The sequence below is a fragment of the Anolis carolinensis genome, unplaced genomic scaffold, assembly GCF_035594765.1.
Source record: "Anolis carolinensis isolate JA03-04 unplaced genomic scaffold, rAnoCar3.1.pri scaffold_11, whole genome shotgun sequence".
In the NCBI taxonomy this organism is placed as follows: Eukaryota; Metazoa; Chordata; class Lepidosauria; order Squamata; family Dactyloidae; genus Anolis; species Anolis carolinensis.
The window spans coordinates 25,118,758-25,145,741 of NW_026943822.1; the positions used below are offsets into that span (position 1 = coordinate 25,118,758).

Sequence of the window (26,984 nt, forward strand, 5' to 3'; positions counted from 1 at the left end):
CCCTTATGAAATGGAAGTTTTCCTGAGAAGCCAGATTAGGTTTGAGAATGGAGGGAGTGCCTGAGGCTGTTAGGAATGGTGGGAGTTGAAGTCCAAAACACCTGGAGTGAGGGCCCGAGTTGGCCCATGTCTGTGCTATGAGTATGTCGTCCACGTACTGAAGGAATTGCGGGAGTTGGAAGTCCAGAACACCTGGACAGAGGGACCAAGTTGGCCCATGACTGCTCTTGAGTATGTCATCCACATACTGAAGGAGCTCATCCACCTACTGAAGGAATTGCTGGAGTTGGAAGTCCAAAACACCCGGATGGAGAGCCCAAGTTGGCCCATGACTACTATGAGTATGTCGTCCATGTACTGAAGGAATTGCTGAAGTTGGAAGTCCAAAACACCCGGACAGAGGACCCAGATGCCTCCATCCAGATGAATGAATGGATGGAGATATGGGTTGATAGAATTAGTGGGATTCTTTGCTGATGCTCCTGGTCTTGTTTTTGCAGAGTAAACAGAGCTTCTCCATCTCCGCTTTCCAATTAGATAACATCTTCTTTGGTTTCTATATGGTTTGCTATTGAGCTCCAACTTCTGGGTTGCGAGAAGGATGTGTTTGCAAGGAAGGAAAGAAAGTGTTGACTTGGAAACCCAACAAAGATAACCAAGATTCCCAGTTTGTGTTGTTTAATTGAATTAACCCTGGTTGACAAGTTGGCCTATGTGTTACAAATTGGAAGGAGGAGGATGCATCCGGAGGTCCATCAGCACACCTTGCAGGAGCAGACCTTGGCCATCCAAGGCAGCGGCTTCTTCTCGTCTGCCAGAGAGAAAGAAAGAGACCCAAATGAGGAGGGGGAGGCAAATGGACCTCCACAGATGAGAGAACCGAGTGACCAAAACGAACACTAATGGGTTTCGACACGTGCGATTCTGCGCTTCCAGGGTTCCCTTCTCACCTGCACAGTCCGGCTCGTCCGGCTTCCTTCGCGGGTCGGTCCCTGCTGCGGATGAGGACCCCTCCTCGCCCTCGGGGAAGAAGCTGCCACTGCGGACACCCTTGGACCCTAAAGAGGAGGAGAAAAGCCCGATGTAGCAAACGTCATACACAACCTTTATGCTCCTGCTCCCAAGGCTGCTCTCATCCTCATACAGGGCCACCCCAAGTTACAGAAATGGGGTGGACTGGATGGTCTTTGGGGGTCCCTTACAAATCTGTTATACTGTATCTATCATATGTTGTTAGATTCTCTTCTTCCAGTTGTGCTGTGGGTAAGTCTTCCACTAGAAGAAAGCACCAAGAGACACGCTGGTAGATTCCAACAGGTTTTATTGTACAGAATACCAGAATCTTCTCTGTAGCCCATTTATATAGGGGCTCTCACATACTAGAGGGTAAATCTGTTCTTTGTCAGCGCTTGCTCTGTGTCAAAGATCGGAGATCATGACATGTGTATGTATATATGTGCGTGTGTATGTACACACAGCACCCCTGAGTTACAAACATCCAACTCTTCTTTCCTTACTCCCTTCTCCCCTTTCTTTTCTTCCTTCATTCCTTCCTTCTTTCCTCCCTCCCTCCCTCCCTTCTCTCCTTCTCTTTCTTCCCTTCCTTCCTCCCTTCTTTCCTCCGCCAATCACTTCCCCACCAAAACGAGCGGAGGAATCCCTGAACCAAACGGGATGATAACATGTCACGGCAAATTGGAAATTACGACACGGCATGAATTGCCCGGAGCCACCGTCTCATTTAAGTGGTGTCTATTGGTTCAGCGGGACTTAATTCCGAGCAGCGACAAATCGAATTCATGTGCAAAGAACCCAAAGCGTGGAAATTACCTTCTGAAATGATCTAGAACAAGACACGGAAGCGGACGGGGCAACCGTCAATGCTACTAAGGTGCAAAGACAGGGGAGTCTACAGTTCTGTTATTATTACGCAAGGATTGTATGGCTATCTGTCGGGATGGATCGGATGGTGCTTTTCCTGCCTGGCAGGAAAGGATTGGACTGGGTGGCTCCTTCCAACTCAGGGTTTCTATGGTTCCATTACTACTACTACTATTATTATTATTATTATGTTTCCATCATCATTATTATATATGGATGGCCGTCTGTCAGGATGGGTTAGATGGTGCCTTCCTGCCTTGCGGATGAAAGTTCAGCAGGATGGCCCTTGGGGGTCCCTTCCAACTCTTAGATTCTATGGTTCTATTATTATCATTATTATTATTATCATTATTATTATTGTAAGTAAGTAAGTATTGTGCAGGAGCTGGATGGCCATCTGTCTGGATAGAGCGGATAGTGCTTTTCCTGCCTGGCAGAAAGGGATTAGACTGGGTGGATCTATGATTCCATTATTATTATCATGGTTCCATTATTATTATTACAGTAGAGTCTCACTTATCCAAGCTAAACGGGCCGGCAGAAGCTTGGATAAGCGAATATCTTGGATATTAAGGAGGGATTAAGAAAAAGCCTATTAAACCTCAAATTAGGTTATGATTTTACAAATTAAGCACCAAAACATCATGTTATACAACAAATTTGACAGAAAAAGTAGTTCAATACGCAGTAATGTTATGTTGTAATTACTGTATTTACGAATTTAGCACCAAAATATCACGATATATTGAAAACATTGGCTACAAAAATGGCTTGGATTATCCAGAGGCTTGGATAAGTGAGACTCTACTGTAAATATTGTGCAGGAGCTGGATGGCCATCTGTCTGGATAGAGCGGATAGTGCTTTTCCTGCCTGGCAGAAAAGGATTGGACTGGGTGGATCTATGACTCCATTATTATTATCATGGTTCCATTATTATTATTATTATTGTGTGGATGGCTATCTGTTGGGAAAGGTTAGATGGTGCCTTTCTGCCTGTCAGACGGAAGTTGAACTGGACAGCCCTTGGGGGTCCCTTCCAACTCTCATTCTGTGGCTCCTGAATATTATTATGATGCGTGGGCTGGGTGGCCATCTGTCGGGAAGGGTCGGGTGGAGCCCTCTCGCACTCCAATTGGGATGCTTCTGTGGCTCCGATCCAATCCAATTAAAGGGGTTAACTAGAGTCCGTCCGGCGCAGGGTTTTAAAAGCGAAAGGCGGTGTGGTGTGATGGCGGCTTACGGGTTAATCGGGCTTAAGGCTCTCAATCGTGGCCGGCGAGGCAGCCTTCGGGTCACTATCGTCCTCAGCAAGAGATGGCAAATCCGCTCTTGCCGCAACGAAACGGGAGGCAAAGTGCCGGCACTCACGTGTCAGGGCAGGGCTCTTCCTTCTCTCGGCCCGGCCGCCGTGGTGTCCCTCTCCGTGCGCGGGGCCGTGGCCGTTGGCCAGAGTCTTCCTCCGGCCCCAGTGGACCTCGGCCATGAGCACCGCCTGCATGGCCTCCACCGCCTGACGCAGAAGGAGACGGAGTGAAGGCACCCAAGGAAGCCACGGCACATGCCCAACACGCACACACACGCGTGTGCGGATCTATGCCTCACCTCTATGGACTGGTCCCGCCAACAAGAAATGAGCTTCAGGAGGGAAGGATCCTCCTGCCGGTTGTCCGAGCCTGGAAACACACCTGGAGGCAACCATAGGGTCATCATCGGCTCCACTCGTCCCAATAGTATTCAAAACAACAACAACAACAATATGTCTACTGCTTTGGATACTCACCTTCGGCAAGTCCTTGTTGAGGGCTCGGGGGTCCGGGGCGGCGTTTGTTACGTGCGGAGGAGGAGGAAGGCTGCGTTTTCTGCGGACTGAATGAAGAGAGATGCATTGAAGAGGGATGCCTGCCATAGATGTAGGCGAAACGTCAGGAGAGAATGCTTCTGGAACATGGCCCAACAGCTCGGGATTCCACAACAACCCCAGATTTTAAAAACCGGAGTTAGTCCTTCTAATCTAACTTTAAAATGTAAAGGAAGAGTCCCAAACGGCTCTGCGACTCTTATGCGAGGAACAAAAAAGTAAAAATATTTCCAACCCAAAAAATTGGGGTGCAACTATTATGTGATGAAATACAGTTATCCCGTCGGTTAACTATCTTCATGACTGGCTGTTAGGAATTGTGAGTAGTGAAATCCACTCTTATGCAAGGAACACAAAAATGCCAATCTTGTCACCCCCAAAAATACCTCACAACCTCCGAGGATGCCTGCCATAGATGTGGGCGAAATGTCAGGAGAGAATGCTTCTGGAACATGGCCAGACAGTTCGGAATTCCACAACAACCCCAGATTTTAAAAACCTGAGACCTTCTAATCTAACTTTAAAATGTAAAGGAGTCCCAAATGGCTCTGCGACTTTTATGTGAGGAACATAAAAGTAAAAATATTTCCAACCCAAAAAATTGGGGTGCAACTATTATGTGATGAAATACAGTTATTCCGTCAGTTAACTTTCTTCGTGACTGGCTGTTAGGAATTGTGAGCTGTGAAATCCACTCTTATGCAAGGAACACAAAAATGCCAATCTTGTCACCCCCAAAAATGCGGGTTTGACTATTATGCAGTGAAATATAGTTAATCTGTAAGTTAAGTTGCTTTGTGACCTGCTCTTAGGAATTGTGGGCGGTGAAGTCCAAAATACCTGGAGGAGGGCCAAAGTTTGCCCATGCCTGTGTTAGACCTTCAAATCTAACTTTAAATTGGAAGGAGAGAATCAATCCCAAACAGCTCTGCGACTCTTATGCGAAGGACACAAAAATACCAATCTTGCTACCCAGAAAAATGGGGGTGCAACTATTATGGGATGAAATAACCGTCTCTGAAGAGAGAAAGTGTCTACTTGATACTTTCGGGAAGGAATGAGTTCCAAACAGCTCTGCGACTCTTATGCGAAGGACACAGAAATACCAGTGTTGCCACCCAGGAAAATGGGGGGGGGGGGGGGGTTGCGACTATTATGGGATGAAATACAGTTAACCGTCTCTGAAGAGAGAAAGTCTACCTGATACTTTCGGAAGGCATCCAAAGCCGCCTCTGGACCAAGCACATCCGGCTTATCAAGGAATCCAGGACCGGGGGCTCCTCGCGGCCACTGCTTTGGGCGACGCTCCGGTACTTCTCGCACAGGTCTGGTACACGGCCAGATAAGAGGTTCCCGTCCTGCGACCTCCGCCGTGGAGGAGTGTCCAGGGCCAGGTGGCCTCCCCTGGAGAGGTGGCCGAGGGACAGCGGGCAGAGCGCCTTCCGGAGGCCCATTTCCCGTAAGGAGTTCCCCTCCGGAGCCCCCTCGGACCCCCAAGGGAGCAGGCAGGACAGGAACAATCGGGCCACCTCTGCGCCGGACACCGGCCCCACCGCCACTGTCCCCGCGGCCAGCCTCTTGGCCTTCCTCGCGGCACTCTTGCCCTTCTTGGGGCTCCCGCCGTGGCCCCTGCCGTGTCCTGCCGTGACAGCGCTCTCTGTCCCCACGGCTCCCGAAGCAGAAAGGGGCCCCGAGCCCCGGCCCCTGTGCAGACGCAGCGTGGCCCTCCGCTTCCCGATGGAGGTCTTGGCCCTCTTCAAGGGACCGCTGTTGCTCTGGGACGGACGCCGGAAGTGTGGTGGTGGAGACTGCAGCCCCTCCAGCGCGCTCTCCAGGTCAAAGAGCAGGAGGTGGAAGCCCACCGGGACCCCTCTGGCAGCCCCCACCGGCAGGACGGTCATTGGCCCTTGGCAAGGCCAGGCTGGGGCCGTCTGGAAGGGAGAAAGAGAGGACAAAGGGGAATTAGTCAAATGTAATAGCAAATGGGATGCAGTGCACTAACAAAAAGGATGCAATGCAATAACAAAAAGGATGCAATGCAATAACAAAAAGGATGCAATGCAATAATGCTGGGATGCAATGCAATTACAAATAAGATACAATGCAACAACAAATGAGATGCAATGCAATAGCACTGGGATGCAATGCAGTAACAAATGGTATGTATTGCCATAACAAATGGGATACAATAACAAATGGGGTGCAGTGAAATAATGCTGGAATGCAATGCAATAACAAATGGGATGCAATGCAATAGCAAAAAGGATTCAATGCAGTTACAAATGGTATGTATTGCCATAACACATGGGATGCAATAACAAATGGGGTGCAGTGCAATTACAAATCAAATGCAGTGCAATAATGCTGGGATGCAATGCAATAACAAATAAGATACATTGCAACAACAAATGAGATGCAATGCAATAGCACTGGGATGCAATGCAGTAACAAATGGTAAGTATTGCCATAACAAATGGGATGCAATAACAAATGGGGTGCAGTGCAATAATGCTGGGATGCAGTGCAATAACAAATGGGATGGTGCTCCAAACTCAATCCTGTCAAGATAAATGGGAACCTTTCACCTCCCAGCAGGTTTCCAGGCCTCAAAGATGGCTCTGCAAAAGCAGCTCTGAGGTGATAGGCAACAGTGGGGACCAAGCACTCATTGCAACTTTTGGGCTGGAAGGTGAGCCCCTCGACCTGGGTGACTTCCTGCACAACGGCCACTCACCCAGAGGCTGGAAGAAGGCTCTTCTTGCAGAGTGAGGCCGGATTTGCAGGAGCCGGAGAAGGACGGGGAGGCCGGGCCCTGACCTCCTTCGATGGCCCGAAGCAAAGGCTCGGCGGCCACCGTGACGGAGTCTTCGCAGGAAGCCAGGATGGCCTTGGCCCTCTCCCCGCTTTCGTGGCGCTCCAGGGCTCCTGTGGCAAAAAGGGAAAGCAGGAAATCACAAAGGCTTCCAAGTAGGGACCCCTTGAACCCAGGAGGTAGAGTGGCCCTTCCGGTCACCTGTCTCGATGTCCCAGACGTAGACGGAGCCGTCCTCGCATCCGACGGCCAGGAGGCTCTGGGCCGGGTGCCACCGGAGGGTCTTCACGGGGGAGAGGTGCTTGCTGGCCTGCAAGAGGCACCTCCGCTCCTGGAGCAGCAGCAGCGCCACGGAGCGCTCCCCGCAGACGCAGCCCACCAGCCGGTGACCCTGGAACTGCAGAGAGGGGTTTTCGAGGCTCAAAACGAGGCCTGGCGAAGAGCCCTTGATCCCCGTGGCTTCCGCCTCAATGCCACACTTACTCTGTAGTTCTCTGAGGAGAGCAGCAGGTCCGTGACAGGGCCCGACTCGTGCAGCGCAAAGCAGTGGAGCTGCTCCCCGGTGAACATGTCCCACCAGGCAACGCGGGAGTCCCGGCTCCCGGAGAGCAGCCAGCTGGGGTCGAAGCGGGCCAAGCGGCCATGCGGATACAGCAGGGCGGTCACCGCGGCGCTGTGGCCACAGAGTGTCCGGCGCGGAAGGGCCTCTGGAAGAGAGGGAGGGAGGAAAGGAGAGAGGGGATGCGCTGCAGTGGTGGTTATAGCTGGTGGCTGGAACAGCGCTTTGCTGGGAGCAACGTCTTGGAAGAGCTACAGCCAGTATTCCTGTTGGTGACTACAGGAATGGACTTTGACTACAGTGTTTGGACTTTGATTTGGCGCATATCTTGGACAGTGGTGAGATTATCAGACATTGACCCTTTTGGAACGGACTTTTGACTTTTCTCCTGCTTGGCCCTTATTACGGACTGCTTCCTGTGTATGTTTCTGGACTGCCTTTGACTACGAGATTGGAGAGCGGCTGGCAGAGCTCTGACAGTTCAGCAAGGAAGCACATGCCCCACCTGGAGATGGCTGTCATCACAGAGGACTATAGAATCAGGGACTCCCAGTCGGAGTCAGTCCTCGGGCGCCACTCACCTTTCGGGGGGAGAGGCTCCTCCAGGAGCGAGGCCTTGGCCACGGCCAGAGCAGGAAGCACCACAACACTTCCGTCCTCGCAGCCCCAGACAAGTGTGTCCAGGCTGGGGATGTACAGGGAGGAGGACACCACTGGGGCGGGGCCCCTCTCGACCCCGTCGGCCCCCCATAGCCGGCCCCAGAAGCCTCCGTCCGCAAGAGGGTGGTGAGCGAGGAAGTCCTCCCACAGGTCGCAAGAGGATGCTCTGGGGATCTCTGCAGGAAAAGACAGGGGGTGATGCAGACCATTAACAGTCCCATCTTGGACTCCTGACCCCCCTGACTTCAACAAAGGTTAGCCACCCTGACCTTTGGGGGAGCCGTCCAGCGTGGAAACGGGGACGTCGGGGATGTGCCACAGCGCCACTCTCCCGGAAACGTCTCCGGAGCACAGGATCTTATAAAAGGGCTCTTTCCTCTGGTTCATGAAGCCCATGACGCAAGAGGAACTCTGTTTTGGAGAAAGGGAGAGCTGTTATGGTCAGGTCTTAGGAAACACGCCAAGCCTTACTCGAATCATAGAATAATAAGAGTCGGAAGAGACCCCATGGGCCATCTAGCCCAACCCCTTTCTGCCACCTCAGCACACAACACAAGGTATTTGACATGTTACCTTGTGATCCTCCCCGTCGGTGGAACAGAGCAGTAGCGGGCGCAGCGTCTCCTTGAGGACTCCTCTGCCGCCGCCGGACTGATTCTGGACGCTCTGCGAAAGGCCGCTGTGGAGTCAAGGAAAGGGGTCAAGGCACGAGGCAAGAAGACAGGTCCTCATAGCAGGACTCCCGACGTGCTTCCCGGCCGGACCTATTCATCAGCTGGTAGATGAAGCCGCGTCCGTCCTCCGTCCAGACGATCAGGCGGTAAGCGGCCAGGACCTCTCCGCCCGCAAAGGCGCCTCCCGGGGGGCTGGGCTCCGTCCACAGCAAGGAGAAGTCGCAGTAGTCGTACACCTGTGGACGCAGGAAGGAAGACATGTAACTGTACGGGAGGGACGGAGGAAGCGGGGTGGCTTTCACCAAATTAGGAGATAATACTCCGAAGGACAGGATCAGGATTCAGAAGGACCTTAACGGGTGGGAGAGCAGATTGGCCAGAACTAACACAATGAATTCCAACACCTAGGCGGGGAAAAATGAAATGCAAAGATACAGGATGTTGTTTCTCTGGTTGACGGGGATTCTCTTGGAAAACGCTTGCAACGTCAGGAAGGGCAAAGCGTGTCCCCCTGGACTTCCAGAGGCTGGACACTCCCGCAGCCCCTCCAGACCAAAGCGACCCCCTCCCCATGAGGTCCCGCCAGCCGTTACCTTCCAGCAGGAGGAGAAGATGGCCAGGAGCAGCCGCTCGGTGAAGGGGCAGAAGCGGATGGCGCGGCAGGGAGCCTGGCCGAGCGCCCTGGACTCCCTCTCGACGACCCTCTGACCGTCCTGCAGACGAGGAAGAAAAGAGTGTTGGAAGTCAATGAGGAACAGTTAGTTAGCTTTAGGATAGGTTGAGGGAGTCCCTTCCCCATGACTCCTGAAAGTCCTTTGGAATGTATGTATTTCTTCTCTTTTCTCAGCAGCTTAGAGATAAGGAGAGGAAAAGCAGGTGCATGAGGAACGATGTTATGGGAGGGATGGAGGCCCATTAAAGTGGTTCTTATTGGTACAATCCTTTGTGAGAGCAACGTTGTCTTCAGGTGAACAGCTCTCAGTTTTTGGTTCTATGTTCTTGATAATTCCCTAACAAAGAGGGTGGCACTGAAGGGCCCCCTCTTTGACTTCCGCGACCCCCCGCGACCGCTGACCTGGATCCTGCTGATCGAAGAGGAGAGATCCCAGGCGCTCAGGGTCCCCGTGGATGAGACGGCGATGAGAGAATCCTCTGCCGGGGGGAAGAAAAAGGAGGAGATGAGGCTGAGCCATTAGAGCGGGATTCGAGGTGCCACCTGGACCGGTGGGAGCAGAGGTCTGCCTCAGGGATATTACCCTGTATCCTGGGGGAGTGGGCCAGGCACATGCAGCTGACCCAGTCGGGGGCCTGGGAAGTGGTCAAGGTGTGCAGCACGTCCAGCGTCCCGGCGTCCAAGACCAGGATGCCGTCGTAGTGACCACAGCAGAGGAGCCAGCCCTCGCCGGGCATCCGGAAGGAGCTGTGGTAATACTGGGCCAGTCCAATCCGACATCATCCGTAACAGCAGGGGGGAAAAAAGAAGAAATTAAGGAATTGTGGGAGCTGGAGTCCAAAACACCTGAAGGGCTGAAGTTTGATATAATATAACATACGGGCAGTCTCCAAGTTACTGTAGGTTGTCACTTACGCAGATGGCCGAGTGCCGGAAGGGGAGCCGGGCCTCCTCCACGCATTCCCCGCGGGAGACGTCCCAAACACACATTTCCCTGCCGGAAAGAGAGATGTGATATTACTTTGGTTATGAAGGAGGACCAGCAGGCATACGCTGATCAGAATGAACTACCTTGGAGTCTCCAGAGGTTTTTAAGCAGAGACTGGATGGCCATCTGTCGGGAGGGCTTATATGGTGCTTCTCGTTTATGGGGATTGGACCAGATGGCCTTTGGGGTCCCTTCCAACCCTAGGATTCTATAGCTCTCTTTCTCCGTGAACCCGCTATTGTCTGTGAGGTGGGATGGCCATTGTTGTGGTTGCCCTGAGCAGAACGGGGCCGGACTAGATATCCTCTGGGGACCCCTCTCTAGAGTTTCCAGGCCACTGACCCGTCCTCGGCAGCGCTGACCACGAAGGGCTGCTTCTCAAAATCCCTGGCCTTGGCCAAGCAGGTCACGGGGGCCGCGTGGCCGAAGAGCAGCTGCCTGGACGAGACCTGGAAGAGGAGGAAGACCATCCAAGGCATGCCAGCCGCTCTCTGCAAACACCAAACCAAGACTCTCGCCCTTCGGCTTCGAAATAAATACAACCGGCCTGTGTAGTGTGAGAGCAGGCGCATGGGTGTTGTGCGCTCCCCTGCTCTGAGCATATGCCATGCGTTCCCTTCTCGGCCCACCTTGAGGTCCAGGGAGAGGTCCCAGAGGCCCAGCTGCCCCTCCCGGCTGCCCGTGAGCAAGGTGTGCTGGTCTTCGGCCACCAGGACCGCCGTGATGCTGTGCGCGGGGGGCGCCCGGCCCCACAGGGCCACCACCTGCACCGGGGGCGTCATGCTCGGGACCCTGCAAGAGAGACACGGACACGGAGACCAGGCGTTCGTGTGTGCACTGAAAAAGAGGGCGAGAGAAGTCCTAGAGTCAGAAGTGACCCTCAAAGGCAAGTAAAACGCATTCTAAGCATAGCTATCCAACCTCATAGATCTTAGTGGGTTTCCTATAGACAACATGTTCACAGAGAAAGGGGGATATAGAATCCTAGAGTCGGAAGGGACCCCCAAAGGTCATCTACTCCAACCCCCTTTTGCCAGGCAAGAAAAGCACGTTCTAAGCATCCCCGGCAGATGGTCATCTCATAAGCACCACCATCCAACCTCATAGACATTAATGGTTTAATGGAGAGAGACAGCTACAGAATCCTTAAAGTTGGTAGGGACCCCAAAGGACATCCAGACCAACCTTCTACCAGGAAAGAAACGCACAATCGAAGCACCCCCAGCAGATAGCCATCCAGCCTTATAGACTTTAATGGGTTACTAGAGAGAGTGGGCTATAAAATCCTAGAGTTGGAAGGCCATCCAACCTTGTACCAAGCAAGAAAAGCACAATCAAAAACCTCCCAACAGATGGCCATCCAAAGGCAGCTCTAGAATCCCTAGAGTCGGAAGGGACCCCCAAAGGCCATCCAGTCCAACCTCTTCATGCCAGGCAGGTAAAAGTCAATAGAGTCAGAAGGGACCCCAAAGGTTATCTAGTCCAACCGCCTTCTGCCTGGCGGGAAAAGCACAATCAAAACCTTCCCAACAGATGGCCATCTATCCAACCTCATGGACCTCATATGAATCTCAACCCATTCAATAAAATTGATGCTTCTTTCTCTGGCCTTTCCTTTCTTTTAACTGCGGAATGAGGCACTGGGAGGGACTGGGAGGGACTGGGAGGCTTCCCCTTGGGGTAACCTTGGGCCTCTCCCTCGGGGCGGCTGGCTCTGGTTGTGGGTCAGGCTCGGCTCCCTTTGGCTTCCGCCGATGTTGACAATCAACACAAGGAGCCTTTGGAAGGAAGCAAAGAGGGGGAGGAACGCCGTCCAGAGCCATCGCCTCCTCCACAAACACACCTTTTATTTATCCCACGCCTGCAGTAATGCCTCTCGGGCTGGGTGGCCATCTGTCGGGAGGGATCGGATTGTGTCTCTCGTTATGGGAGGCTGGGTGGCCCTTGTGGGATCTCTTCTGACACTAGGATTCTATTATTATTAATATTAATTAGTAGTAGTATTATTACTAAGCAGTGGCTGGGTGACCATCTGTCAAGAGGATTTGATTGTGATATAAGCCGAGCCTGTGTGGCCATCTGTCGGGAGGGATCGGATTGTGTCTCTCTTTATGGGAGGCTGGGTGGCCCTTGTAGGATCTCTTCTGACACTAGGATTCTATTATTATTATTTTATTATGACACAGCAAACAAGGTAGATATGCTGGATTTCGTATCACTATCTTGTTTGCTGTGTCATAATAAAATAATAATAACAATTATTATTATTATTATTTAGTATTTAGTATTATTATTATTACTAAGCAGTGGTTGCACAGCCTTCTGTCAAGGGGTTTGATTGTGCTATAAGCAGAGTCTGTGTGGCCATCTGTCAGGAGGGATCGGATTGTGTCTTTATGGTGGGCTGGGGGGAGGGTGTCCCTTCTGACTCTAGGATTTGATTTATTATTATTATTATTATTAAGCAACAAATGAAAGAAAAAAGGAATGAAAATAGGAAGGAAGGAAAGAAGGAAGGAATTAAAGAAAGAACAAGGGAAAGAAGGAAGATGGGAAGGAAGGAAAGAAGATAAAAAGAAAAGAAGAAGGGAACCAGCAAACCAATGAACGAAAGAAGGAAGGAATGAAAATAGGAAGGAAGGAAGGAAGGAAGGAAGGAAGGAAGGAAGGAGAGAAGGAACTAACCAACAAATGAGCCAATGAAGCAACAAATGAAAGAAGGAAGGAATGAAGATAGGAAGGAAGGAAAGAAGGAAGGAATTAAAGAAAGAACAAGGGAAAGAAGGAAGATGGGAAGGAAGGAAAGAAGATAAAAAGAAAAGAAGAAGGGAACCAGCAAACCAATGAACGAAAGAAGGAAGGAATGAAAATAGGAAGGAAGGAAGGAAGGAAGGAAGGAAGGAAGGAAGGAAGGAAGGAAGGAAGGAAGGAGAGAAGGAACTAACCAACAAATGAGCCAATGAAGCAACAAATGAAAGAAGGAAGGAATGAAGATAGGAAGGAAGGAAAGAAGGAAGGAATTAAAGAAAGAACAAGGGAAAGAAGGAAGATGGGAAGGAAGGAAAGAAGATAAAAAGAAAAGAAGAAGGGAACCAGCAAACCAATGAACGAAAGAAGGAAGGAATGAAAATAGGAAGGAAGGAAGGAAGGAAGGAAGGAAGGAAGGAAGGAAGGAAGGAAGGAAGGAAGGAGAGAAGGAACTAACCAACAAATGAGCCAATGAAGCAACAAATGAAAGAAGGAAGGAATGAAGATAGGAAGGAAGGAATAAAAGAAGAAAGGAAAGAATAAAGGAAGGATTGAAGAAAGAAAGAACAAGGGAAAGAAGGAAGATGGGAAGGAAGGAAAGAAGATAAAAAGAAAAGAAGAAGGGAACCAGCAAACCAATGAACGAAAGAAGGAAGGAATGAAAATAGGAAGGAAGGAAGGAAGGAAGGAAGGAAGGAAGGAAGGAAGGAAGGAAGGAAGGAAGGAGAGAAGGAACTAACCAACAAATGAGCCAATGAAGCAACAAATGAAAGAAGGAAGGAATGAAGATAGGAAGGAAGGAAAGAAGGAAGGAATTAAAGAAAGAACAAGGGAAAGAAGGAAGATGGGAAGGAAGGAAAGAAGATAAAAAGAAAAGAAGAAGGGAACCAGCAAACCAATGAACGAAAGAAGGAAGGAATGAAAATAGGAAGGAAGGAAGGAAGGAAGGAAGGAAGGAAGGAAGGAAGGAAGGAAGGAGAGAAGGAACTAACCAACAAATGAGCCAATGAAGCAACAAATGAAAGAAGGAAGGAATGAAGATAGGAAGGAAGGAATAAAAGAAGAAAGGAAAGAATAAAGGAAGGATTGAAGAAAGAAAGAACAAGGGAAAGAAGGAAGATGGGAAGGAAGGAAAGAAGATAAAAAGAAAAGAAGAAGGGAACCAGCAAACCAATGAACGAAAGAAGGAAGGAATGAAAATAGGAAGGAAGGAAGGAAGGAAGGAAGGAAGGAAGGAAGGAAGGAAGGAAGGAAGGAGAGAAGGAACTAACCAACAAATGAGCCAATGAAGCAACAAATGAAAGAAGGAAGGAATGAAGATAGGAAGGAAGGAAAGAAGGAAGGAATTAAAGAAAGAACAAGGGAAAGAAGGAAGATGGGAAGGAAGGAAAGAAGATAAAAAGAAAAGAAGAAGGGAACCAGCAAACCAATGAACGAAAGAAGGAAGGAATGAAAATAGGAAGGAAGGAAGGAAGGAAGGAAGGAAGGAAGGAAGGAAGGAGAGAAGGAACTAACCAACAAATGAGCCAATGAAGCAACAAATGAAAGAAGGAAGGAATGAAGATAGGAAGGAAGGAATAAAAGAAGGAAGGAAAGAATAAAGGAAGGATTGAAGAAAGAAAGAACAAGGGAAAGAAGGAAGATGGGAAGGAAGGAAAGAAGGAACAAAGGAAGGAAATAAGGAAGGAAGGAAAGAAAAAAGGAAAGGAGATAAAAAGAAAAGAAGAAAGGAACCAACAAACCTACGAACGAAAAAAGGAAGGAATGAAGAAAGGAAGGAAAAAAGGAAGGAAGGAAGGAACCAGTGAATCAACGATGGAAGGAAGGAAGGAACGAACTGAAGGAATGAAAGAAGGAAGGAAGATAAGAAGGAAAGAAGGAAGGAAGGAAGGAAGGAAGGAAGGAAGGAAAAAAGGAAGGAAGGAAGGAACCAGTGAATCAACGATGGATGGAAGGAAGGAACTGAAGGAATGAAAGAAGGAAGGAAGATAAGAAGGAAAGTAGGAAGGAAGGAAGGAAGGAAGGAAGGAAAAAAGGAAGGAAGGAAGGAACCAGTGAATCAACGATGGATGGAAGGAAGGAACTGAAGGAATGAAAGAAGGAAGGAAGATAAGAAGGAAAGTAGGAAGGAAGGAAGGAAGGAAAAAGAAAGAAAGAAAGAAAGAAAGAAAGAAAGAAAGAAAGAAAGAAAGAAAGAAAGAAAGAAAAGAAGGAAGGAGGGGGAGTCAGGAGAGCGAGCAGGACCCTCTCTGGGTTGGAAGACCCCCCCCCCCCCGACCCCCATTCACTCACCTGGAAAGAGAGAGAGAGAGAGAGAGAGGGCGGTGGGCTCTTCCTCCTCCTCCTGCCTCCCTGTCTCCTTCCTTCCTTCCTTCCTTCCTTCGGAGGTCCAGCCCTTTCTGTCCCGGTGGGGAGCGGAGGGAACCGGCCACCACTAGGCCCCGCCCTCACCTGCCCCAAGCCCCGCCCACCAGGCATGAAAAAGTCTTACCTGTCGTGACATTGAGGACCAGTGGGCAGCAGCTGCCGTTCCGCGCGCGGCCACCAGAGGGCGGGGTGGCACCACTTTTGGGAGTTTGCTTTGCCATTGGGAACACGGGCAAGGAAGGCACCATCTGATCCCTCCCGACAGATGGCCATCCAGACCCTGGGCAATAATAATAATAATAATAATAATAATAATAATAATAATAATAATAATAATAGACTCCTAATACTAATAATAGACTCCTAGAATTGGAGGGGACCCCAAAGGCCATCCAGTCTGACCCATTTCTGCCTTCACGCAGGAAGAGCACCATCTAATCCCTCCCAACAGATGGCCATCCAGCCCCTGGTTAATAATAATGATGATGATGATGATGATAATAGGCTCCTAGAGTTGGAGGAGACCCCAAAGGCCATCCAGTCCAACCCGCTTCTAACTTCATGCAAAAAGAGCACCATCTAATCCCTCTCGACAGATAGCAATCCAGACTCTGCATAATAATAATAATATTAATAATAATAATAGACTCTGATCCCTCCTGACAGATGGCCATCCGGCCCCAGCTAAGTAGTAATAATAATAGATTCCTAGAGCTAGAAGGGGCCTCTAATATTATTATTGTATGTGTGTGTGTGTGTGTATATATAATATTATTATATATCATATATATTATTATATATTATTATAGTATATTAAATAGAGTATATTATATATTATTATACATCATATATATTATTATATATTATATGTATTATAGATTATTATACATCATATATATTATAGATTATTATTATTGGATATTATATATATCATATATATTATAGATTATTATACATCATGTATATTATATATTATTATTATTGTATATTATATATATATCATATATATTATAGATTATTATACATCATACATATATTATATTATTTTTTATGTTATATACAGTAGAGTCTCACTTATCCAACGTTCTGGATTATCCAATGCATTTTTGTAGTCAATGTTTTCAATGCATTGTGATATTTTGGTGCTAAATTTGTAAATGCAGTAATTACTACGTAGCATTAATGTGTAATGTCAAATTTGTTGTATAACATGATGTTTTGGTGCTTAATTTGTAAAATCATAACCTATTTTGATGTTGAATAGGCTTTTCCTTAATCTTTCCTTATTATCCAACATATTCGCTTATCCAACGTTTTGCCGGCCCGTTTATGTTGGATAAGTGAGACTCTACTGTATATATAATATATATATATATTATATTATTATACATCATATCTATTATTATATATTAATATTATTGTATATTATATATATATATATATATATATATATATATATATATATATAATCATATGGTATATTATAGATTATTATTATTATTGTATATTTTATACATCATATATATTATAAATTATTACACATCATATATATCATTATTATTGTATATTATATATATCATATATATTATAGATTACTATACATCATATATATTTTATATTATTTTTATATTATATACATCATATATATTATAAATTATTATACATCATATAAGTCATTATTATTGTATGTTATATATATCATATAGATTATAGATTATTATACATTATATATTATATTTTTTATATTATATATATCATATATATTATAGATTATTATACATCATATATATAATTACTATTGTATATTATATATATCATATAGATTATAGATTATTATACATTATATATATTATATTATTTTTATATTATATATATCATATATATTATAAATTATTATACATCATATAAGTCATTATTATTGTATGTTATATATATCATATAGATTATAGATTATTATACATTATATATATTATATTATTTTTATATTATATATATCATATATATTATAAATTATTATACATCATATAAGTCATTATTATTGTATGTTATATATATCATATAGATTATAGATTATTATACATTATATATATTATATTATTTTTATATTATATATATCATATATATTATAAATTATTATACATCATATAAGTCATTATTATTGTATGTTATATATATCATATAGATTATAGATTATTATACATTATATATATTATATTATTTTTATATTATATATATCATATATATTATAGATTATTATACATCATATATATAATTACTATTGTATATTATATATATCATATATATTATAGATTACTATACATCATATATATTTTATATTATTTTTATATTATATACATCATATATATTATAAATTATTATACATCATATAAGTCATTATTATTGTATGTTATATATATCATATAGATTATAGATTATTATACATTATATATATTATATTATTTTTATATTATATATATCATATATATTATAAATTATTATACATCATATAAGTCATTATTATTGTATGTTATATATATCATATAGATTATAGATTATTATACATTATATATATTATATTATTTTTATATTATATACATCATATATATTATAAATTATTATACATCATATAAGTCATTATTATTGTATGTTATATATATCATATAGATTATAGATTATTATACATTATATATATTATATTATTTTTATATTATATATATCATATATATTATAGATTATTATACATCATATAAGTCATTATTATTGTATGTTATATATATCATATAGATTATAGATTATTATACATTATATATATTATACTATTTTTATATTATATATATCATATATATTATAGATTATTATACATCATATATATAATTACTATTGTATATTATATATATCATATATATTATAGATTTTTATACATTATATATGTTATATTATTTTTATATTATATATATCATATATATTATAGATTATTATACATCATATATATAATTACTATTGTATATTATATATATCATATATATTATAGATTTTTATACATCATATATATTATATTATTTTTATTGTATATTATATATATCATATATATTATAGATTATTATACATCATATATATAATTACTATTGTATATTATATATATCATATATATTATAGATTTTTATACATCATATATATTATATTATTTTTATTGTATATTATATATATCATATATATTATAGATTATTATACATCATATATATAATTACTATTGTATATTATATATATCATATATATTATAGATTTTTATACATTATATATGTTATATTATTTTTATATTATATATATCATATATATTATAGATTATTATACATCATATATATAATTACTATTGTATATTATATATATCATATATATTATAGATTATTATACATCATATATATCGTTATATATATTATAATGTCATTTCTTTCTCTTTATTTCTCACTATTATTAATAGTTATTGTTATTTCGTTTCACAGCCTAATTGAAACACATACAGATTGCAAAAAGAAAAATAATTCCACAAAGGGGGCGGGGCTTTGGGGAGAGGGGCGGGGCTTTGGGGAGAGGGGGCGGGGCTTAGAGCGCGCTCCGCTGCGCCCTCTGCCGGCTGAAGAGACGGAGGGAAGGCAGGAAGGTGGACGGCGTCGGAGGAGGCGGGCGCGGTCCGAGGCCAGAAGAAGGACCCTCGGGGGCTTCCGTCCTCCCTCAGAGTCGAGGCCGAGGCCGGAGGAGAAGGCTGAGGTAAAGCTTCGTCGCATGGCTTCCCTCAGAGAGGCCCACAAAGCCGGCCTGGGCCAACCCGGGCCCTCCCTCCTTCCCTTCAGGTGTTTTGGACTACAACTCCCACAATTCCTAGCAGCCGGTAGGCTGCTAGGAATTGTGGGAGTTGTAGTCCAAAACACCTGAAGGGAAGGAGGGAGGGCCCAGGTTGGCCCAGGCCTGCTAATAATATATACTATTAATATAATACATTGTATTTATTTACATAGCAACTTTATTAATAATATAATATTGATAATAATATTTTAATGTAATATAATATGATAACGTTGTGATATAATAATGCTGTGTGGCAGCAATGGGTTAAATAAACCCTTTTGGCCGGCTGAACTGCTGACCTGACCTGGAGGTCGGCGGTTCGAATCCGCGTTACCAGGGTGAGCTCCCTCTGTCAGCTCTAGCTTCCCATGCGGGGACATGCGAGAAACCTCCCAGCAGGATGGTAACACACATCCAGGCAATTTCCCCTGGGCAACGTCTCTGTAGACGGCCCATTCTTTCACACCGCAGTATGTTCTCAAGTCGGGGAAGCTCCCACCCGTCAGCTCTAGCTTGCGGGGACATGAGAGAAGCCTCCCAGCAGGACGGTAATACATTCAGGCAATTTCCCCTGGGCAACGTCTCTATAGACAGCCCATTCTCTCACACCGCAGTATGTTCTCAAGTCAGGGGAGCTCCCACCCGTTAGCTCTAGCTTGCGGGGACATGAGAGAAGCCTCCCAGCAGGATGGTAACACATCCAGGCAATTTCCCCTGGGCAACGTCTTTGTAGACGGCCCATTCTCTCATACCAAGATGTTCCCAAGTCGCTTCTGATATAATAATAATAATAATAATAATAATAATAATAATAATACAGTAGAGTCTCGCTTATCCAACATTCTGTATTATCCAACGCAGTCTGCCTTTTAGTAGTCAATGTTTTTGTAGTAAATGTTGCGATATTTTGGTCTGAAATTCATAAATACAATAATTACTACATAACATTACTGTGTATTGAACTACTTTTTCTGTCAATTTGTTGTAAAACATGATGTTTTAGTGCTTAATTTGTAAAATTAGAATGTAATTATATTAAGGCTTTTCCTTAATCCCTCCTTATTATCCAATATTTTCGCTTATCCAACGTTCTGCTGGCCCGTTTATGTTGGATAAGCGAGACTCTACTGTATATAAATATAATACTACTGAAAATATATAAATATATATCATGATATACTGTTTTATTATTGTATATTTGTATATTTTAAGTCGTAATATTTTTTATTGTGGGCCACTTTGAGTCTCTATAGGGAGAGATGAAATATTTATATCAATAAATAATAATGATAATAATAATAATATTTTTACATGGCTCGAGGCAGGTCACATATAATAATAATAATAATAATAATAATAATAATAATAATAACAACAACAACAACAACAACAACAACAACAACAACGATATACTGTTTATTATTGTATATTTGTATATTTTAAGTTGTAATAGTTCTTATTGTGGGCCACTTTGAGTCTCCATAGGGAGAGATAAAATATTTATATCAATAAATAATAATGATAATAATATTTTTACATGGCTCGAGGCAGGTCACAGATAATAATAGTAATGATAATGATAATAATGATTCTATTTCTTACATGGCTGAGGCCAGGTCACAGCAAATAATAATAATAATGATGATTTTATTTCTTAGCCACCTCTCCTTGTGGCTGAAGGCAGTCCACAACAAATGCTTATTATGTGTTGTCGAAGGCTTTCATGGCCGGAATCACTGGGTTGCTGTGAGTGTTCTGAGCTGTCTGGTCAGGTTCTAGGAGCATTCTCTCCTGATGTTTCTCCCACATCTATGGCAGGTGTGTTCAGAGGTTGTGAGGTGTGTTGGAAAACTAGGCAAGTGCGGTTTATATATACAGTATATGTGGAATGATATCCAGGGTGGGAGAAAGAATGAACTCTTGTCTGTTGGAGGCAGGTGTGAATGTTGCAATTGACCAGATTGATTAGCATTGAATGGCCTTGCAGCTTCAAGGCCTGGCTGATTCCTCCCTGGGGAAATCTTTTGTTGGGATGTCTGAGCTGGCCCTGATTATTTCCTGTCTGGAATTCCTCTGTTTTCTGAGCATTATTCTTTATTTACTGCCCTGATTTTAGAGGGTTTTTTTTTAAATTCTGGAAGCCAGATTGTGTTTATGTTCATGGTTTCTTCCTTTCTGTTGGAACAGTTCACGCGCTTCTTGTGGATTTCAGTGGCTTCTCTGTGTCGCCTGACGTGGTGGTTGTGAGAGTGGTCCAGCCTTTCTGTGTCCTCAAATAATATGCTCTGTCCAGGTTGGTTCCTCAAGTGCTTTTTGTTCCATGTTGTAGTGACAGGCTTGCGTGGCGGAAATGTAGAACAGGGCAACAAAACAGAACAACTTTGAATGAAAACCAGAATGGACAAGGAATGGGGGGTGTCGCTTTAAGCAGGGTGGGTCTCCTCCCCTTCTGCCCCCCTCCCTTTCCCTACGAGACGGGGGCCGAAACCCTTGCCTGCCCCAGAGCCGCTCTGGCAAGCGGTGCCTGCAATGAGATCTTGCGTAACGAAGCCTGGCTGGCTTGGTGCGCGGCAGGCAGCAGTGCGTTTCTTGCTACGGGGAAGGAAGGCTGCCGTGTGTGTATCTATCGCCGCTGCTTTGTTGCGCTCCGTGGGGCCGAGGCCAAGGGTGGAGTGGCTGGAGGGCCCCATTGGCCTCTGTATGTATGTGTATTTTGGGTGGGGGGCTTTGCATCAGGTCCCAGGGAGAGAGAGAGAGAGAGAGGGAGAGGGCGGCTGCCCTTCGAGGGACTGGCTGCAGCATCGTACGCGCAGGACGCTCGCCCGCTTGTTCCCTGCCTGTGCGGTCGCTCCCCAGAGCATCGCCTCTCGTTGCGCTGCCTTCCATCCTCTGGCCGGATTTGATGCGCGTCACCCACCAGGACAGCTGAGCAAAAGGCTGGTGCTCCTTCGCATGGAGTGGGAATCGTCTACGTGTACGATCCAATCTCTTGCTCGCTTTATGACGGGGATTTATTCCCCAAATCCCAAGGCTATGCATAGCATACTGAGTAGTGTTGCAAAAACTATGGGGAAGAGCGACTATGGGTTCCTTCTCTAATTTATCTCTGAGTGGTTGCTATACCTCCATCGTTTTCGGGAGTGTGGCCTGGAAGCCCTGCTGACCCTTTGCTTTGTTTTCCAGGCCCTGCAGAGCACGATGGAAAGCCGAACTGGGGTCCGACGTCCCCTCCGAGGGTCTTTCTAGCCTCTGGGTTTGCTGCCCTGGGATTGAGGACTGTCCTGGATGCGTGGGTCCACCCCGCTGCCTGAGGATGATGGTGCTGGAACGAGGATCGAGATAGAGACGGCTCCCTTCCTGGCAGGAAACGGCTAAGCGAAGCATCCCTCCATGGTTTCTGCGCTCTTCCAGAGTCTGCTCTCTTCCTACCTATATAAGATTTACAAAGGAATGTTTACAAAGAAATTGGGGAACAGTACAAAGAGGAAAGAGAGCTGCCAGAGCAAAAAGGAGCCGCTAGAGGTCCCTCAGCCGGGCCCGACCAAGAGCCCCACGTTCTCCAAAACCCTAAAGAGCACCGTCCGGAAGATCGCCAAGTGCTCCTCCGCCCGCAACCTCTCCACTGAAGAGGAGGCTGGCAGCCAGGAGTTCTCCCTCTCGCCCACCTTCAGCTACCGGGTGGCCATCGCCAACGGCCTGCAGAGGAGCCTCTTCACCTCCCACAAGCATGAGGACCTCCCCCCGGACCCCTCCTCCAACGAGAGCTCCTTCTCCGACTCGCTGAGTGAAGCCAGGAGTGCTGGCCGGGAGCCTTCGTCGCACACGATGCCTGTGCGGCGCAACCGGAAGAGCCTGAGCAGCCTGGCCCCCTCGGACGGCAGCTCCGATGGGGAGCGCACCCTGCACAGCCTGAAGCTGGGCGCGCTGAGGAAGCTGCGGAAATGGAAGAAGAGCCAGGAGTGCGTCTCCTCCGACTCAGAGCTCAGCGCCTGGAAGAAGGCCTGGGGCCTGCGGAGCAAGTCCCTCGACCGGACCGCCCGCCCGCCCAAGGCCAGCCCCACCGAGCCCAGCTTCAGCTCCACAGGGTGCATCAGCCAGACCCACGATGTGATGGAGATGATCTTCAAGGAGCTCCAGGGCATCAGCCAGATCGAGACGGAGCTCTCGGAGCTGCGGGGCCACGTCAATGCCCTCAAGCAGTCCATTGACGAGATCTCCAGCAGCGTGGAGGTGGTCCAAAGTGAGATCGAGCAGCTGCGGACCGGGTTCGTGCAGTCGCGGCGGGAGACACGGGACATCCACGACTACATCAAGCAGATTGGGCAGGTGGGTGGCAAGGCCAGCCTGCGCTTCCTGAATGTCCCTGAGGAGAAGTGCGAGAACGTGGAGCGCGTGGTGCACCGGATTTTGGCAGAGAAGATGGGCTTCTCAGAGACGCAGAACACAGTGAAGGTCGAGTTCGCCCACCGGGTGGGACCGCAGAGGGACTGCCCCAACGCCAAGCCCCGGCCCATCCTGGCCTACTTTGAGACCCCGCAGCAGAGGGACCTGGTCCTGAAGAAGTCCTACAAGCTCAAAGGGACTGGCATCAGCGTCTCGACGGACCTGCTGTCTTCTCATGAGGTGAGAGAGAAGAAGGAGAGGAGCCTGCCTTCCTCGCAGACGTACGAGAGCATGGATATGAAGCCGCCGGCTGCGGAGGGGAGAGCCAAGAAGCATGCCTGGGAGTCCCCCGACAGCAGCAGCGACAGAGAACTGGAGCCCGATATCAACCGGAACAGTTACGCAAAGATCTCCAAGTCGGCCCCGCAGATGAAGAGGAGCCCCACCAAGGTGAGAGAGGCGTCGCTAAACGCCGGAGCCCTCCAGGGAGTCGCAGACGTCAGCAAGTTTCCGACTCACATTGTCCACAATGAAGCATCGCCCGCAACGGAGGACTTGCCCAAGGAGCAACTGGGCACCAGCTACGCCACCATGACCCCCCTCTGGCAGTCCCAGAGCGACTTCTGCACCCTCAAGCTCAGTCGCTCCGAGTCGGACTTCTCCAAACTCTGCCAGTCCTACTCGGAAGACTTTTCGGAGAACCCGTACTTCAGCCGGACCAACGGCAGCTCGCTCTTGTCTTCCTCCGACCGGGAGCTCTGGCAGAGGACGCACGACGACAGCTCCGCCTGGCACCGCAGTTCGCAGGAGCAGGCCTTTGGCCAAGAAGAGCCCTTCTACCGAGCTGAGGACGAAGCAGACAATGCCGAAGCCATGGATAGTGGCGTCAGCAACGGCCTGCTGTGCGCCTCTGGGGACCGGAGCCATTACAGCAACTCCCAGGTCTCCTTGGAGGAGGGGGACCTTTCGCCCTGGACGGAGTGGAACCAGCTGGAACAAGACACAGACCTGGGCTTGGACTCCTCCACTCAAGATGCCTTCACCTACGACCTGAGCAGCTCTTCCGACCAACAGCTAGACTATGGCCAGATCTCTGAGGCTCAGTACGACGATGCGGAAGGCAACGACTTTGCCCTGGACGGTCACTCTCCTTCCGGACAGGATCTCAGCGGCGAGGCGCAGGACCCGTGGCCCCTCCAGTACAGCGACTATCCGGAGAGCAACGCCAACACTCTGTACCAGAACCAGAACCGCCCACCCATCATGTACCGCAGCCAAAGTGAACTGCCGAGCGACAACACCTCCCTTGAGGAGGTGCCCCCTAAATCCTGGCACAGCCGGCTGAGCATCGACCTGTCCGACAAGACGTTCAGCTTCCCTAAATTCGGGAACACCTTGCAGCGGGCACGGTCTGCGTTGGAGGTGGTCTGGAACAAGAGCACGCAGAGCCTCAGCGGCGGAGAGGAGAACAGCTCCTCGTTCATGGGGCGCTTCCGGACTTTGTCCCAGTCGACGGCCAACGAGTCGAGCACCACCTTGGATTCGGATGTTTACACCGAGCCCTACTACTACAAGGCCGAGGAGGAGGAGGAAGCAGCATACAGCGAGCCTGTTGCTGAGAACGAGACGGACTACGTGGAGGTCATGGAGCAAGTTCTGGCCAAGTTGGAGAACCGGACGGGGGCCCAGGAGGCGGAAGGAGAGCCGGCGCCGGAACAGACGCCAGAGGAGACACCAGAGGAGACGCCCTACGAGAGCCCACACGACAGCCTCCCCAGTGCCACCCCCGAAGGGCCTTTCCCCATTGAGGAGGAGGAGTTGGAGGAAGAAGTCTTGGAGTATGTGGTCCATTCCCCCCTCGAGGCGGAAGTGGAAGAAGTGCACGAGGATGAGAACCGGAATCTCCCCGAAGTCCCTATTCCGGCGCCAGTGAAGAAGAAAGTGCGCCCGTCTTTCAAAGAGGCTGCACTGAGGGCCTACAAGAAACAGATGAGTGAGCTGGAGGAGAAGATCCTGGCTGGAGGTATGGCATTTGCAATACGCTATCAGTGAGAAGTAATAAGGGGTGGGGAGAAATGCAATATAATAATGCGCCCCTTGGTGCTCATGGGTGGCTTTTTCCTCCCTTGGATGTCACAGAAACTATCAGAATGAGATCTGACTCTGTGGGAGAAACTCTTGACTAGGCATGGGCAAACTTGGGCCCTCCCTCCAGGTGTTTTGGACTGCAACTCCCACCATTCCTAACAGCTTCAGGCTCCTTTCTTTTCCTCCACAGCCGCTTAAGTCTATTCTTCACTCACTCCGTTCTCAAACATAATCTGGCTTCTCGGGAAAACTCCCATTTCACAAGAGAACTGAGAAGGCTGCAGGGGAAAAGACAAGGGCCTGAGGTTGTTAGGAATGGTGAGAGTTGAAGTCCAAAACACCTGGAGGGAGGGCCCAAGTTTGCCCATGCCTGCTCTCAACGAAACCCAGACATAGAAGCAATGCAGTTCAGCCCTGTAGCCCCATCGAAACCGGTTGAGTAAATGGACTTAAAATCCAGTTTCTCTGGCTTGGCTGCATCGCAGATTGATCTGTTTTTTAAATCTTTGTGATGGCTCCTGTTTCATATGGCCAAGAGTTTGTGTGCCCTCCGCTCAGCAAAATAACAACAGGTGGAGTGGACGCTCCCTGCTGGGCGACTCCAGTGCCCTCGTTGTGGGGTGGCCCTTCAAGAGAGAACGCGGGGGGGGGGGGGGGCAATGTCTGCAGATCACAGGAGGACATTTGACCCCTTTTTGCGCCTGTTCCCTGACGGCTCATAACATCTCTAAGGCCCTGGGGCAATGCATTTCGCCACTCAAGGGGGGGTGGGTGGGTCCACACCACCCTTTCATTCTGGTTGGATTTTGAGTGAGTTGTGATGCTACTACAGCTGTGTTATCTTCTGGCTGTTATTATCGGCTGATGGTTTCGTCGGACTTACGTTGTGCCAATCTAACATTTTAATACTGTTGTGTTTGTGTGGTCTTCTTTGATCTTAATGGCTATCGAAAACCGCTTAAGGAGGATCATTGATGATGGAGGGAGGTCTGAAATCCTCTAAGTCACAAATAACAGCCTGCGACTCTTAGGATCTGTGTAGTTTTCGGTTCTCAGAGCGAGCCCTGAAGGTTTGTGCACCAGCTCCCCGCTCCTTTTTCTTTCTGGTGAAGAATGTGGAAAGCTGGGTTGCTGTGAGTTTTCCGGACTGTGTGGCCATGTTCCAGAAGCATTCTCTCCTGACATTTTGCCCACATCTATGGCAGGCATCCTCAGGGGTTGTGAGGTGTGTTGGAATCTAGGCAAGTGGGGTTGATATATATCTCCCTGTGGAATAATGTCCAGGGAGGGAGAAAGAACTCTTGTCTGTTGGAGGCAAGTGTGAATGTTGTAGTTGATTAGCATTTAATGGCCTTGCAGATTCAAAGCCTGGCTGCTTCCTGCCTGGGGAAATCCTTCGTTGGGCGGTGTTAGCTGGTCCATGGACAGCCCGGAAAACTCACAGCGAT

At 46.9% G+C, this 26,984-nt stretch overlaps 2 protein-coding genes across 9 annotated transcripts in view; one reads left to right on the top strand and one right to left on the bottom strand.

Moving 5' to 3' along the window:
• Positions 1-661: 661 nt before the first annotated feature.
• Positions 662-15,255, bottom strand: wdr72 (WD repeat domain 72). Of its 3 annotated transcripts, XM_062963128.1 has the most exons (20): positions 15,148-15,255; positions 10,737-10,899; positions 10,450-10,556; positions 10,035-10,113; positions 9,703-9,877; positions 9,522-9,598; positions 9,040-9,159; positions 8,537-8,682; positions 8,346-8,451; positions 8,042-8,183; positions 7,694-7,948; positions 7,037-7,260; positions 6,755-6,950; positions 6,476-6,666; positions 4,942-5,672; positions 3,664-3,749; positions 3,486-3,568; positions 3,252-3,393; positions 951-1,058; positions 662-811 (listed from the first exon to the last, which is right to left on the bottom strand). In XM_062963128.1, the coding sequence occupies exons 2-20, from the start codon at positions 10,887-10,889 to the stop codon at positions 756-758; spliced, it is 3,177 nt and encodes a 1,058-aa protein (XP_062819198.1). In that variant the 5' UTR covers positions 10,890-10,899; positions 15,148-15,255; the 3' UTR covers positions 662-755. The 3 variants fall into 3 exon arrangements, with proteins under 3 accessions (XP_062819198.1, XP_062819196.1, XP_062819197.1); XM_062963126.1 differs by having other exon boundaries at positions 10,450-10,899; XM_062963127.1 differs by having other exon boundaries at positions 10,450-10,944.
• A 3,599-nt stretch (positions 15,256-18,854) lies between these two features.
• Positions 18,855-26,984, top strand: part of unc13c (unc-13 homolog C) — a 47,922-nt gene continuing 39,792 nt past the window's right edge. For 3 of the 6 annotated variants that reach the window (XM_062963388.1, XM_062963392.1, XM_062963393.1), the window contains exons 1-2: positions 18,855-18,987; positions 22,249-25,471. In XM_062963388.1, coding sequence (XP_062819458.1) covers positions 22,456-25,471 — 3,016 coding nt within the window. In that variant the 5' untranslated portion in view covers positions 18,855-18,987; positions 22,249-22,455. Of the gene's footprint in view, positions 18,988-21,252; positions 21,359-21,550; positions 21,764-22,248; positions 25,472-26,984 lie in introns of those variants that run through there. The other 3 variants (XM_062963389.1, XM_062963391.1, XM_062963390.1) reach the window with 3 other exon arrangements.

Bases quoted from the DNA above. Each gene is read 5' to 3' on its own strand.
- wdr72 (XM_062963126.1), bottom strand. From the start codon at position 10,889: ATGACGCCCCCGGTGCAGGTGGTGGCCCTGTGGGGCCGGGCGCCCCCC. The intron at 3,750-4,941 runs GTAGACTTTCTC...CTCTTCATTCAG, and splicing joins ATGCCTTCCGAAAGTATCAG to TCCGCAGAAAACGCAGCCTT. The intron at 3,394-3,485 runs GTGAGGCATAGA...CTTCTGCGTCAG, and splicing joins GGCGGGACCAGTCCATAGAG to GCGGTGGAGGCCATGCAGGC.